Consider the following 14,162-nt stretch of genomic DNA (forward strand, 5'->3'; position numbering starts at 1 on the left):
TACTGAGGGAATTATAAGAGCCCCATTTCATAACAAAACCATGACCCAAAAAAATTTCATCTCTCTAAATCTTCTCAAGTAATGGATCTGTAGTCAAGAAAACTATAGTATACTACTCAGTAAAACCAAGTGTGTAAGAGCACAAAATTTCATACGAATAATCTGTTGTTTACTGAGGGAATTATAACAGCCCCATTTCACAGCAAAACCATGACCCAAAAAAATTTTATCCCTCTATATCTTCTCAAGTGATGGATCTGTACTCAAGAAAACTATAGCATACTACTCGGTAAAACAAAGTGTGTAAGAGCAGAAAATTTCATACGATTAATCTGTTGTTTATTGAGGGAATTATAAGAGACCCTTTTCACAGCAAAACCATGACCCAAAAAAATTTCAACTCTCAATATGTTCTCAAGTAATGGATCTGTACTCAAGAAAACTATAGAATACTACTCAGTAGAATGGAGTGTGTAAGAGCACAGAATTTCATACGAATAATCTGGTGATTACTGTTCGAGTTATAAGGGCTCCATTTCACGGCAAAACCATGACCCAAAACAATTTCAACTCTCAATATCTTCTCAAGTAATGGATCTGTACTCAAAAAAACTATAGCATACTACTCAGTAAAACCGAGTGTGTAAGGGCACAAAGTTTCATACGAATAATCTGTTGTTTGCTGAGGGAATTATAAGAGCCCCATTTCATAGCAAAACCATGACCCAAAAAAATTTCATCTCTCAATATCTTCTCAAGTAATGGATCTGTACTCTAGAAAACTATAGCATACTACTCAGTAAAACCAAGTGTGTAAGAGCACAAAATCTCATACGAATAATCTGTTGTTTACTGAGGGAATTATAACAGCCCCATTTCACAGCAAAACCATGACCCAAAAAAATTTTATCCCTCTATATCTTCTCAAGTAATGGATCTGTACTCAAGAAAACTACAGCATACTACTCGGTAAAACAAAGTGTGTAAGAGCAGAAAATTTCATACGATTAATCTGTTGTTTATTGAGGGAATTATAAGAGACCCTTTTCAAAGCAAAACCATGACCCAAAAAAATTTCAACTCTCAATAACTTCTCAAGTAATGGATCTGTACTCAAGAAAACTATAGCATACTACTCAGTAAAATGGAGTGGGTAAGAGCACAAAATTTCATAAGAATAATCTGGTGTTTACTGTGGGAGTTATAAGGGCCCCATTCCACAGTAAAACCATGACCCAAAAAAATTTCAACTCTCAATATCTTCTCAAGTAATGGATCTATACTCATGAAAACTATAGAATACTACTCAGTAGAATGGAGTGTGTAAGAGCACAAAATTTCAAACGAATAATCTGTTGTTTACTGAGGGAATTATAAGAGCCCCATTTCATAGCAAAACCATGACCCAAAAAAATTTCGTCTCTCAATATCTTCTAAAGTAATGGATGTGTACTCAAGAAAACTATAGCATACTACTCAGTAAAATGGAGTGTGTAAGAGCACAAAATTTCATTCAAATAATCTGGTGTTTACTGTGGGGTTATAAGGGCCCCATTTCACAGCAAAACCATAACCCAAAAAAATTTCAACTCTCAATATCTTCTCAACTAATGGATCTTTACTCATGTAAACTATAGTATACTACTCAGTAAAACAGAGTGTGTAAGAGCACAAATATTCATACGAATAATCAGGTGTTTACTGAGGGAATTATAAGAGACCCATTGCACAGCAAAACCATGACCCAAAAAAATTTCAACTCTCAATATCTTCTCATGTAATGGATCTGTACTCAAGAAAACTATAGCATAATACTCAGTAAAACAAGGTGTGTAAGAGCACAAAATTTCAAAAGAATAATCTGTTGTTTACTGAGGGAATTATAAGAGCCCCATTTCATAGCAAAACTATGACCCAAAAAATTTCATCTCTCAATATGTTCTCAAGTAATGGATCTGTACTCAAGAAAACTATAGCATAATACTCAGTAAAACAAGGTGTGTAAGAGCATAAAATTTCATACGAATAATCTTGTTTTTACTGTTCGAGTTATAAGGGCTCCATTTCACAGCAAAACTATGACCCAAAACAATTTCACCTCCCAATATCTTCTCAAGTAATGGTTCTGTAGTCAAGAAAACTATAGCATACTACTCAGTAAAACCAACTGTGTAAGAGCACAAAATTTCATACGAATAATCTGTTGTTTACTGAGGGAATTATAAGAGCCCCATTTCACAGCAAAACCATGACCCAAAAAAATTTCACCTCCCAATATCTTCTCAAGTAATGGTTCTGTAGTCAAGAAAACTATAGCATACTACTCAGTAAAACCAAGTGTGTAAGAGCCCAAAATTTCATACGAATAATCTGTTGTTTAGTGAGGGAATTATAAGAGCCCCATTTCATAGCAAAACCATGACCCAAAAAAATTTCATCTCTCAATATCTTCTCAAGTAATGGATCTGTAGTCAAGAAAACTATAGCATACTACTCAGTAAAATGGAGTGTGTAAGAGCACAAAATTTTCATACGAATAATCTGGTGTTTACTGTGGGTGTTATAAGGGCCCCATTTCACAGCAAAACCATAACCCAAAAGAATTTTAACTCTCTATATCTTCTCAACTAATGGATCTTTACTCAAGAAAACTATAGTATACTACTCAGTAAAACAGAGTGTGTAAGAGCACAAAATTTCATACGAATAATCACGTGTTTACTGTGGGAGTTATAAGGGCCCCTTTTCACAGCAAAACCATGACCCAAAAAAATTTCATCTTTCAATATCTTCTCAACTAATGGATCTGTACTCAAAATAACTATAGCATACTACTCAGTAAAACCGAGTGTGTAAGGGCACAAAGTTTCATACGAATAATCTGTTGTTTACAGAAGGAATTATAAGAGCCCCATTTCATAGCAAAACCATGACCCAAAAAAATTTCATCTCTCAATATCTTCTCAAGTAATGGATCTGTAGTCAAGAAAACTATAGCATACTACTCAGTAGAATGGAGTGTGTAAGAGCACAAAATTTCATACGAATAATCTGGTGTTTACGGTTCGAGTTATAAGGGCTCCATTTCACAGCAAAACCATGACCCAAAACAATTTGAACTCTCAATATCTTCTAATGTAATGGATCTGTACTCAAAAAAAACTATAGCATACTACTTAGTAAAACCGAATGTGTAAGGGCACAAAGTTTCATACGAATAATCTGTTGTTTACTGAGGGAATTATAAGAGCCCCATTTCACAGCAAATCCATGACCCAAAAAAATTTCATCTCTCAATATCTTCTCAAGTAATGGTTCTGTAGTCAAGAAAACTATAGCATACTACTCAGTAAAACCACGTGTGTAAGAGCACAAAATTTCATACGAATAATCTGTTGTTTACTGAGGGAATGATAAGAGCCCCATTTCACAGCAAAACTATGACCCAAAAAAATTTCATCTCTCAATATCTTCTCAAGTAATGGATGTGTACTCAGGAAAACTGTAGCATACTACTCAGTAAAATGGAGTGTGTAAGGGCCCAAAGTTTCATACGAATAATCTGTTGTTTACTGAGGGAATTATAGGAGCCCCATTTCATAGCAAAACCATGACCCAAAAAAATTTCAACTCTCAATATCTTCTCAAGTAATGGATCTGTACTCAACAAAACTTTAGAATACTACTCAGTAGAATGGAGTGTGTAAGAGCACAAAATTTCATACGAATAATCTTGTTTTTACTGTTCGAGTTATAAGGGCTCCATTTCATAGCAAAACCATGACCCAAAACAATTTCAACTCTCAATATCTTTTCAAGTAATGGATCTGTACTCAAAAAAACTATAGCATAATACTCAGTAAAACAGAGTGTGTAAGGGCACAAAGTTTCATACGAATAATCTGTTGTTTACTGAGGGAATTATAAGAGCCCTATTTCATAGGAAAACCATGACCCAAAAAAATTTCATCTCTCAATATCTTCTCAAGTAATGGATCTGTAGTCAATAAAACTATAGCATACTACTCAGTAAAACCAAGTGTGTAAGAGCACAAAATTTCATACGAATAATCTGTTGTTTACTGAGGGAATTATAAGAGCCCCATTTCACAGCAAAACCATGACCCAAAAAAATTTCATCTCTCAATATCTTCTCAAGTAATGGAAGTGTACTCAAGAAAACTATAGCATACTACTCAGTAAAATGGAGTGTGTAAGAGCAGAAAATTTCATACTAATTATCTGGTGTTTACTGTGGGAGTTATAAGGGCCCCATTTCTCTGCAAAACCATGACCCAAAAAAATTTCAACTCTCAATATCTTCTCAACTAATTGATCTTTACTCAAGAAAACTATAGCATACTACTCAGTAAGACAGAGTGTGTAAGAGCACAAAATTTCATACGAATAGTCAGGTGTTTACTGTGGGAGTTATAAGGGCCCCTTTTCACAGCAAAACCATGACCAAAGAAAATTTCATCTCTCAATATCTTCTCAACTAATGGATCTTTACTCAAGAAAACTATAGCATACTACTCAGTAAAACAGAGTGTGTAAGAGCACAAAATTTCATACGAATAATCAGGTGTTTACTGTCGGATTTATAAGAGCCCCTTTTCACAGCAAAACCATGACCAAAAAAAATTTCAACTCTCAATATCTTCTCAACTAATGGATCTTTACTCAAGAAATCTATAGCATACTATTCAGTAAAACAGAGTGTGTAAGAGCACAAAATTTCATGTGAATAATGTGGTGTTACTATGGGCGTGTTAAGTGCCCCATTCCACAGCAAAACAATGACCCAAAAAAATTTCAACTCTTAAGTAATGGATCTGTACTCAAGAAAACTATAGCATACTACTCAGTAAAACAGAGTGTGTAAGAGTACAAAATTTCATATGAATAATCGGTTGTTTACTGAGGGAATTATAAGAGCCCCATTTCACAGCAAAACCATGAACCTAAAAAATTTCATCTCTCAATATGTTCTCAAGTAATGGATCACATTTTATGTGCGCCGTGCCTCGTCAAACTAGATGATTGTTTGAGGGTGGGGTTATGCTACAGCCCCTCCGAATTCGATGATTGGTCAATAAGGAGGGGGGGTGGCTTGAACCCTCGTATGAAATTTTGTGCTCTTACACACTCTGTCTTACTGAGTAATGTGCTATAGTTTTCTTGAGTACAGATCTATTACTTGAGAAGATATTGAGAGATGAAATTTTTTTGGGTCATGGTTTTGCTAAGAAATGGGGCTCTTATAATTCCCTCAGTAAACAACAGATTATTCGTATGAAACTTTGGGCCCTTACACAATCCATATTACTGAGTAGTATGCTATAGTTTTCTTGACTACAGATCCATTACATGAGAAGATATTGAGAGATGAAATTTTTTTGGGTCATGGTTTTGCTATGAAATGGAGCTCTTATAATTCCCTCAGTAAACAACAGATTATTCGTATGAAACTTTGTGCCCTTGCTCACTCGGTTTTACTGAGTAGTATGCTATAGTTTTTTTGAGTACAGATCCATTACTTGAGAAGATATTAAGAGTTGAAATTGTTTTGGGTCATGGTTTTGCTGTTAAATGTGGCACTTATAACTTCCACAGTAAACACTAGATTATTCGTATGAAATTTTGTGCTCTTACACCCTCCATTTTACTGAGTAGTATGCTATAGTTTTCTTGAGTACAGATCCATTACTTGAGAAGATATTGAGAGTTGAAATTGTCTGGGTCATGGTTTTGCTGTGAAATGGGGCTCTTATAATTCCCTCAGTAAACAACAGATTAATCGTATGAAAGTTTGTGCCCTTATACACTCTGTTTTACTGAGTAGTATGCTATAATTTTTTTGAGTACAGATCCATTACTTGAGAAGATATTGAGAGATGAAATTTTTTTGGGTCATGGTTTTGCTGTGAAATGGGGCCCTTATAACTCCCACAGTAAACACCAGATGATTTGTATGAAATTTTGTGCTCTTACACACTCCATTTTACTGAGTAGTATGCTATAGTTTTTTTGAGTACAGATCCATTACTTGAGAATATATTGAGAGTTGAAATTTTTTTGGGTCATGGTTTTGCTTTGAAATGGGGCTCTTATAACTCCCACAGTAAACACCAGATTATTCGTATGAAATTTTGTGCTCTTACACACTCCATTTTACTGAGTAGTATGCTATAGTTTTCTTGAGTACAGATCCATTACTTGAGAAGATATTGAGAGTTGAAATTGTTTTGGGTCATGGTTTTGCTGTGTATTGGGGCCCTTATAACTCCCACAGTAAACACCAGATTATTCGTATGAAATTTTGTGCTCTTACACACTCCATTTTACTGAGTAGTATTTTATAGTTTTCTTGAGTTCAGATCCATTACTTGAGAAGATATTGAGAGTTGAAATTTTTTTGGGTCGTGGTTTTCGGACTTTAATACCCACATTTTCTAGTTTTTGTTGTGATTTAGCACTTCTATTATCGATTTGGGGCAATTTTTTTTGCACAATCTAGCACTAGTTTGGTTTTTGGACTTCAATTTAACCTTTTATGTTTCTAAGTACCCACATTTTCCAATTTTCGTTGTGTTTTAGCTCTTATAATTTCAAATTAGTTACAATCTAATTGTACGTACTATTCAGTACAGGTCCGAATTTGTGTTAGTAGAGATAAAATTCCCTCTTTTAATAGGCGAAATTTTTCATAGTTTATTTTATATTCATTTAATTTTGTTACTTTTTACGCGTATAATATATTATTTACCTATACAACAAAGTTGATAATTGTGATAGTGTGATGGCTTTATGTTCGGACTTAGAGCATGTACAGGCAAATTAACGATTAAATAAAAACGGAAATAATATGAGTCATCCTATTTAGCAGGCATGTTCATACAGGTTTGTTTGGTTGGTAAACAGAAATATGAGTCATCCTATTGAGCAGGCTGCAACGACATGTTCATGCAGGTTTGTTTGGTTGGTAATGTGAAATAATAAGAGATATGGTGATTAGTTAAGGTGGTTAGTTTATGTTCGGACTTAGAGCATGTACAGGCAAATTAACGATTAAATAAAAACGGAAATAATATGAGTCATCTTATTTAGCAGGCATGTTCATACAGGTTTGTTTGGTTGGTAAACAGAAATATTATGAGTCATCCTATTGAGCAGGCTGCAACGACATGTTCATGCTGGTTTGTTTGGTTGGTAATGTGAAATAATAAGAGATATGGTGATTAGTTAAGGTTGCAAGTTCTTAATTAAGTTCTTATTTTCTTTAATTTTTCAAAATATTAATAAGTGCAGCGCATATGAGTTTGAGTATACAATTTGATATTACTTATAGATTGTATCGATATTAAGCAATACATGTAACGATGTGGTAATCGATAGGAATAATCGATATTGCAACTGCCTTCTGTATTAACATCTCACACAACTGAAGTTAACACATGCGCAGTTGATTAAGTTAGCAGTTTTCTTATTTAAACAGCTGTGATTATATATATTACTTGAATTAATAAATAAATCGATATTAATCAATCCATATAGTCGATGTGATAATCGATAGGAACAATCGATATTGCAACTGTAATAAGGTTTTAAGTTCAAAGTTCAATTTACTTTTAACTTCATAATAACAAAAAAAAAAATAATTAAAGTTTTATTAAAGGAATATAACTACATGTCCAGACTTGTTGGAGCATGTACAGGCAAATTAACTATTAAATAAAAACGGAAATAATATGAGTTTTCCTATTGGGACTACACAGTACACAGAAATAATAAGAGATATGCTAATTAGTTAAGGTTGCTACAAGTTGCGTCATAATAAGTTCTGTTATTTAATTTTTCAAAAATATTAATAAATGAAGCGCATGTATATTTGGGTGCAATTGCTTTCTGTATTAAGGTCTCACACAACTGAAGTTTACACATGCGCAGTTGATTAAGTTAGCAGTGTAAATCATTTTCCTATTTAAAAAACAGCTGTTGGCACATGTATGAATTAACAGAAATAATAAAGTAGTGGAAGGGTGGGGGGGCTTGCTACAGAGGCATGCCCAGAGAGGTAATCATTTGGAAAAAAAGACGCAATTCTATTGGCTAGTTAGAGTGTGACGTAATTGTGGTGGGGGATAATGCTAGAAGCTAGCTGGTAGGATATCCCAAGTGTTAGTTAGCGTTTAATTTTCAGTGAGTGTAGGTCGCGGCATCAGCAGAGGAAGCAGTCCAGGTGAAGAGGGTAAGTAAATAAATTTTTCTATTACCTAAAGTGAGGTTATCCATTTTTATTTAAGTTGAATATTTTTGTGATAGTGGGGGCAATTTAAATTAAAAAAAAAAAAGTTCTTGGTAAGAGGGTTAGATTATAAAAAAAATAATTCCAAGGCATAAGAGAACATTCAAAACTAGAGTAAGCGAGACTATGTGACCTACTGGTGAAGATGACGTAATATCCATCACGAAGGTTGTAGGATCGACCCCCACGTGAGAAAACCTTCCCATTGGGGTGGTGAGGGGGTGGAGGTTAAAGAAGAGATCGTTCATAACTAGAGTATGCTACTGTAGCCGAATGGTGAAGATGACGTGTCTTCCAACACGAAGGTTGTAGGATCGAATCTCAGGTAAGAAAATAAAAAAACAAAAATGCACCCTCCCGACTATCAATGGGCGAGGGGTGGAGGTCATCGGCTTGTACAAGGTCCGCCATATTGACGTCATCAGCTGGTACGAGGTCCGCAATCTTGTGGTCTGAAGGTGGTATGAGGCCCGCCATATTGAGGTCATCAGCTGGTTCGAGATCCGCCATCTTGTTTACTACAGCTGTTAAGAAAGCCGCCATTTTGTTGGAGGAGCTTGAGAGGCCAATGAATACAATGACTGAGAGGTGGGGTAAAGGTAGGTGTCATGTAAAAGAAAATGGCTAGGGGGGTGAAGGTGGTGTCGTTGAATTCGCTGATTGGTCGACTAAGAAGGATAATAAAGGTGGTGTCGTCGAATTCGCTGATTATTGGATTAAGAAGGGTGGGGGAAAGGGCGTGGCTTAAATTCCTCGTCCAATTTCCTGATTGGCTGATTAAGAAGGGTGGGGGTAAAGGTGGTGTCGTCGATTTCGCTGATTGGTCGATTAGGAAGTGGTGGGGGTAAAGGTGATGTCGTCAAATTCGATGATTGCCTGGGAGGGCAGCCATCTTGCACATTTTAGGTGTGTCGATGATTAACCAATAAGGAGGGGGTAGGGGCGTGGCTTAAACCCTCGTTTAATTCGATGATTAGTCAATAAGAAGGGGGGGGCGTGGCTTAAACCCTCGCCCATTTCGATGATTAGTCAATAAGGATGGGTGGGGTATGGTTGGGCGGAGTGGGGATGGCGGCCATCTTGCACAAAAAAGGTGCACAGTTTTGGTGCGCCAGAACCTGTTACCTACCTAAAATGGAGATTTTCCTTCCTCCGGGAAAACCTTGTTTAGAGGTAACTAAGTGCCTGCCAGCTTAGTGGAGGTGGGGAGGTTCGGGTCGGGAAGGAGACGATAGTAAAGAGACTGGGACAGGGAACCGGGTTAGAAATAAATCAAATAAAAAAAAAAGACCGAAAAGAAAGAAAGCAGAAAGGGGGAAAAGAAAAGAAATAAATAAATAAATAAAAGAAATAACTGAGTAAAAAGATACAGGAGAGTTCCACGCTCAGCGAGCTGCGATCCTGTAATGCTGGTGACGTGAGCTAGTTATCTAGCCCACTAGACCACACTGCTCTCTGCTGCTAACTTACCTCTCTCCGGCCACTCCAGTTACCTCCTCACAAAGTAATTGGGCAATATTATATAATAAAACTATACTTCCAGCCTATATATATAAACATGTATTTACATAAAATATAACAAAAAAAAAGGAAATACTCTTTACAACAAAATCTAATTTGCCCTAAACCAGGTATAAGAAAAAAACACAAATAAAAATAAATTACGTAACTTAAAAATACATCACCTTGATAAAAAAAAAAAATATGTTAATTCAACAAAATATAAATTAAGGGCCCAGTTAGTACTTTGAAATAATAATAATACTCACAATAAAGATAGAAATCATAATAATAATACTAATAATCATCTTAATTAATAGCGTCTTCAAAAAACCCCACACCGACGAAAACAAGATGGATACCGGGTAGCTTCCCGTTTTGAGCATCTGTGTTGGGCGTAGTCTTCTCTCCTAACAGAATCTCCGTCTCTTCTGTTCCCTCAGTCCGGCTCGGCCGTTTTACGGATTTCCGTACGGGAAGCAGAAGGTTAAATATCGTATCGCCACTGTGATACCAATCAGTCGCTGCCAACCCACACTGACTACACGCACTACTGCGCGTGATCGTTCTCCCTTCCACCATCTACTCCTCTCCATTCCTCTTCACTCTTCTTCACTCCTCCTCTTCATTCTCCTCCACATCGCCTCTTCTTCTCCAGCCATAGTCCTCTCTATTTCTCCGCGCAATCCATTTTATCCTAATATCCTAACCCTAAGTACCTATTCTACCTAACTAATCTAATTCTAATTATTTTCTACTAATACTAATCTAATTATTCTCTAATTATACTCTAAAGCCACTTAAACCTACCTAAACCCTAAACTTAACCTTTAATTCTACTTAAACCTAAACCTAACATAACTTAAACTAACCTGGCTTGGCGGTAAATGGAGTGACCAAAGGGAGTGGCTCATAATTTTTCTTTTGCGTAGCAAACCCCCATTTCCCTACTACTCCTATAAAATAAATTTGATCACTGAGTGTGCTCAGGGTTTGTGTGTGTCATTTGAGATTACATAAGGTGAATTGCAGAGCGCTCTAACTTGGTATTCCATTTTGTTTCTCTTACACATGTCGCTTCCTGATGCGATTTTCTTTAAATTTAATTCTTTAAGGTTATTCATAAAGGCCCATCCCTTCTGGTTAAAACTTTTTCTTAGATAAACTTATTTTTGTGATTCTCAGGCATCTGCCATGTCAAGCACGCCCCTAAACTGGCCCTTCAGGACAAGTTTGTACTCCGCGACCCGTATATTTTGGAGTAATACCAATATTTTCAGGCGAGTTTCGACTCCAACAAAAATCAGATTACTACGAAATAATATTAGAAACATAGCTGGAATTCCAGCAAAGGAAAAACGGTGCTAAAGACTTCTAATTGTTAACACTACATGCAGAACTCACTCCTGGCTTTTTTGGGAGGGGATATTCCAGTTCCGCATACTGATAAACCCCAACACTGAGTCACTGTGGACTATTGGTGTTGCAGCCTGAACAGTATCTGTGGAAGAGCTAGGCTATCTCCCAGGAAGCTTTCTACTCCCAACATGCTACAACACTGCAAAACTACTTATTTATAACATGCATTAAGAATTATTTCTATAAGATTTAATGAAATAAAACCCATTTAATTGAATTTACCTTGGTGAAATAATGTACTCCAGCAAATTCAAGTAATGTGGCGATACAGTAGAAGAAACTCATAAGAAGGAACCAGTCTAATGCAGTAGCGTATCTCACCTTGGGCAGGTCAGTTCTGCTGTCCAAACCTATTGTTGATAAGGTCAGCACCGTAGTTATACCTGGAACCCGAAACAAACAAGGGATGGTTGAAACATCTACTCTGTTTCAATATTTAGTGTTAGAATTTCAATTAGCATTATTTTTAGATTCAACTGCATTACATTCAAAACTACTGTATATCTGTATTTATTGCTAATGTAACTGGAACCAAATAAATAAAACTAATTGGATGCCTTTATTATACGAAGGAGTAATTTGTGAGCTGGTTTGTACACCACTTTGTTATAAAGTTTTGCATGCAACACCTTCCGTTGAATTAACGAGTAGATTTTAGTAATTAAATTCATTTCAACTTGATCACCACTTTACCCGCTAACAAAACAGAACTGTTGATACCGTATCACTTATCATAAAGGTTCATTGCGATTAATCTGTTTGGAAAAAGAGATAATAATCTTAGTAAAGTCCTCAGAATTCATTTGGAAAATAATTGTTTAATTCGGCATCTGATTATACAAATTATATTCATTCATATAAATATCCCGGGGCAGAATCGTGTTAAAATTACTAAGATGCAAAGTTACAATGTACCCTTCGATCTTTTTAACTAGATAGAGATTATTGCCTACATTCCAACTGTAGAGTATATTCTAGTGGGGTCATTCGAGATGACACATATTTAGATGACAAGGAAATTTCAGTAGTTATCATCTTCTTTTGGCTCGTAAGTTTTTTTTTTCCAAGTTTTGTAACTACTTACATATAAACTTCTATAACCACGATATTTCTGAACCCATCTCAGTACCGGACATTTCTTAGAAAAGGAAAAAATAAGTTTTCCAGTGCCTGTGTTCTCTATATTGATGGTTTTAAGTGCGTGAAAGGTATATGACGTCAGCCACTAATTCTGGAACTGAAAATACCCGGCTGAACTACTTGGTATTAACCAACGCCCACAAAAGCAATAAAAAATGCTGTGGGATATAGTGTTTATCTCTTATATAGCAAAAGTGCTATATTAAAACGAAAACAGCCAAGGAGAGGTGCACCACTTCTCATTTTAGAAATAGTGAAACTGCAAAATTCAATTTCTAAAAGTAAACCTATTCGGCTTCTCAGAAGTGAAAAGAAATGAAGTGGCTGAAAGGGGCCAAAAAGTTCATTAGTCGCCCCTAACTTAGCCATTACTACCATCCAATATAAAAAATAAAATTATAAAAATGGAAACATTGTGGCAAAAGAAATATAAAATCCAGGCCAAGAAAAAAGGTAAATTTCATTTTGCAGATGAGAATCACATAATTCTGGCATATCCTAATTATGACATAGATGTAATAATTTTATGAAAGTAATGAGAATAGCTAAATGCAGCCAACTAGACAATTTAAACCGAATTCTTGCAACTTGTCTTCTATGAAGAGCAGGAGAGCGACAATTTACCGTTGGCACTCAGGGTCAATCGCAAAAAGATCGCCTATTTCTTCAAGCAGTTAGGCATTCAACAGTTTTGCCAGCCTGATGACTGACTCTTTGACATACTTCAACAAAATATTTGAGATAACTTTTTGTCAAAATAATTTTTACGTTTTTTTTTTTGAATTTTTATCATTTCTCACTTAATGTGTTAGATTACTTAACGTCATGTGTTATATTACATGCTAACATTTTGTCTTGATTGGTCTACTTATATATGTTCGTTCTTCTGTCCATGAATGTTGACGAATGATTGGTTAAGTAGGTTGTGTTGGTGCAAACCAAAATAATTAGCCATCATCGCTTTTTCTTTATCCAATAGTATTTTTCTTTCTGTATGCCTTTCTAATCGATTGTACTTCTCATCAACTTATGATTTGATTTTTTATAAGTACTGTTTGAATTATTAGTCAACTTTATCTTACAAAACTTTTTATGAAATCACAAAAAACACATTGTTTGCTAAATACTAATTAACCCTATGACAATAAAAAATCCCTACTTCTCTAAATAACATTCATGATTTTAATATTTTGTTCTTCTCAAGTCCCAGAAGATTTTTATTAGAATTAACTTATTAAAAGCATGGCGAAGAATAGTATATTTGAAGAGTGTTAAAAAGTAAATAAGTAATTTACGATTGAAAAAGTATTACACAGTCCAACGCGATCGCTGGTCGCTTCCCTGTGGATCCAAAATGAGACCCAGGAGAGTACGACTATCAGTACACAGGGCACATACACTTGTATGAGGAAGTATCCTGTATGGCGTCGTAAATTGAAATTCACTTGCAATAAGGAGAATTCACCTGAACGGAAAAGATTGGATTAGTAATTATTAAAAAATCAACTGTATTTAGCATATTTATTGTTATTTCAGAAAGTCTACAACACTTAGATTTGGCTACTACCATAGTCTGGTGTGTAACATTGAAATTTTCTTGCAGTCAACAATGAGATCACGTGAAGTAGGACCCTTCCAAAATTTCATACGGCTTAAGGGATTTTACTTCCCAAGTTTCTTTTAGGAAATTCATAACAGAACTGCATTTATACTTTCAGATGGAATTAATTCAAGTAATAGTCTATTTTTCTAGCAGACTAACAAATATAAATTTAGTTAGAGGCGAGGCGCGCAA

At 35.4% G+C, this 14,162-nt stretch overlaps 1 protein-coding gene across 1 annotated transcript in view; it reads right to left on the bottom strand.

Moving 5' to 3' along the window:
* Positions 1–14,162, bottom strand: part of LOC141462196 (gamma-aminobutyric acid receptor subunit alpha-6) — a 61,973-nt gene that overhangs the window by 22,338 nt on the left and 25,473 nt on the right. The window contains exons 8-9 of the mRNA XM_074143855.1: positions 13,680–13,832; positions 11,450–11,610 (exon numbers count right to left, since the gene is read on the bottom strand). Of these exons, the coding sequence (XP_073999956.1) occupies positions 11,450–11,610; positions 13,680–13,832 (314 nt within the window). The remainder of the gene's footprint in view (positions 1–11,449; positions 11,611–13,679; positions 13,833–14,162) is intronic.

Source organism: Rhodnius prolixus, unplaced genomic scaffold (assembly GCF_049639745.1).
Source record: "Rhodnius prolixus isolate KJV_2025 unplaced genomic scaffold, Rpr scaffold_18, whole genome shotgun sequence".
Classification (NCBI taxonomy): Eukaryota; Metazoa; Arthropoda; class Insecta; order Hemiptera; family Reduviidae; genus Rhodnius; species Rhodnius prolixus.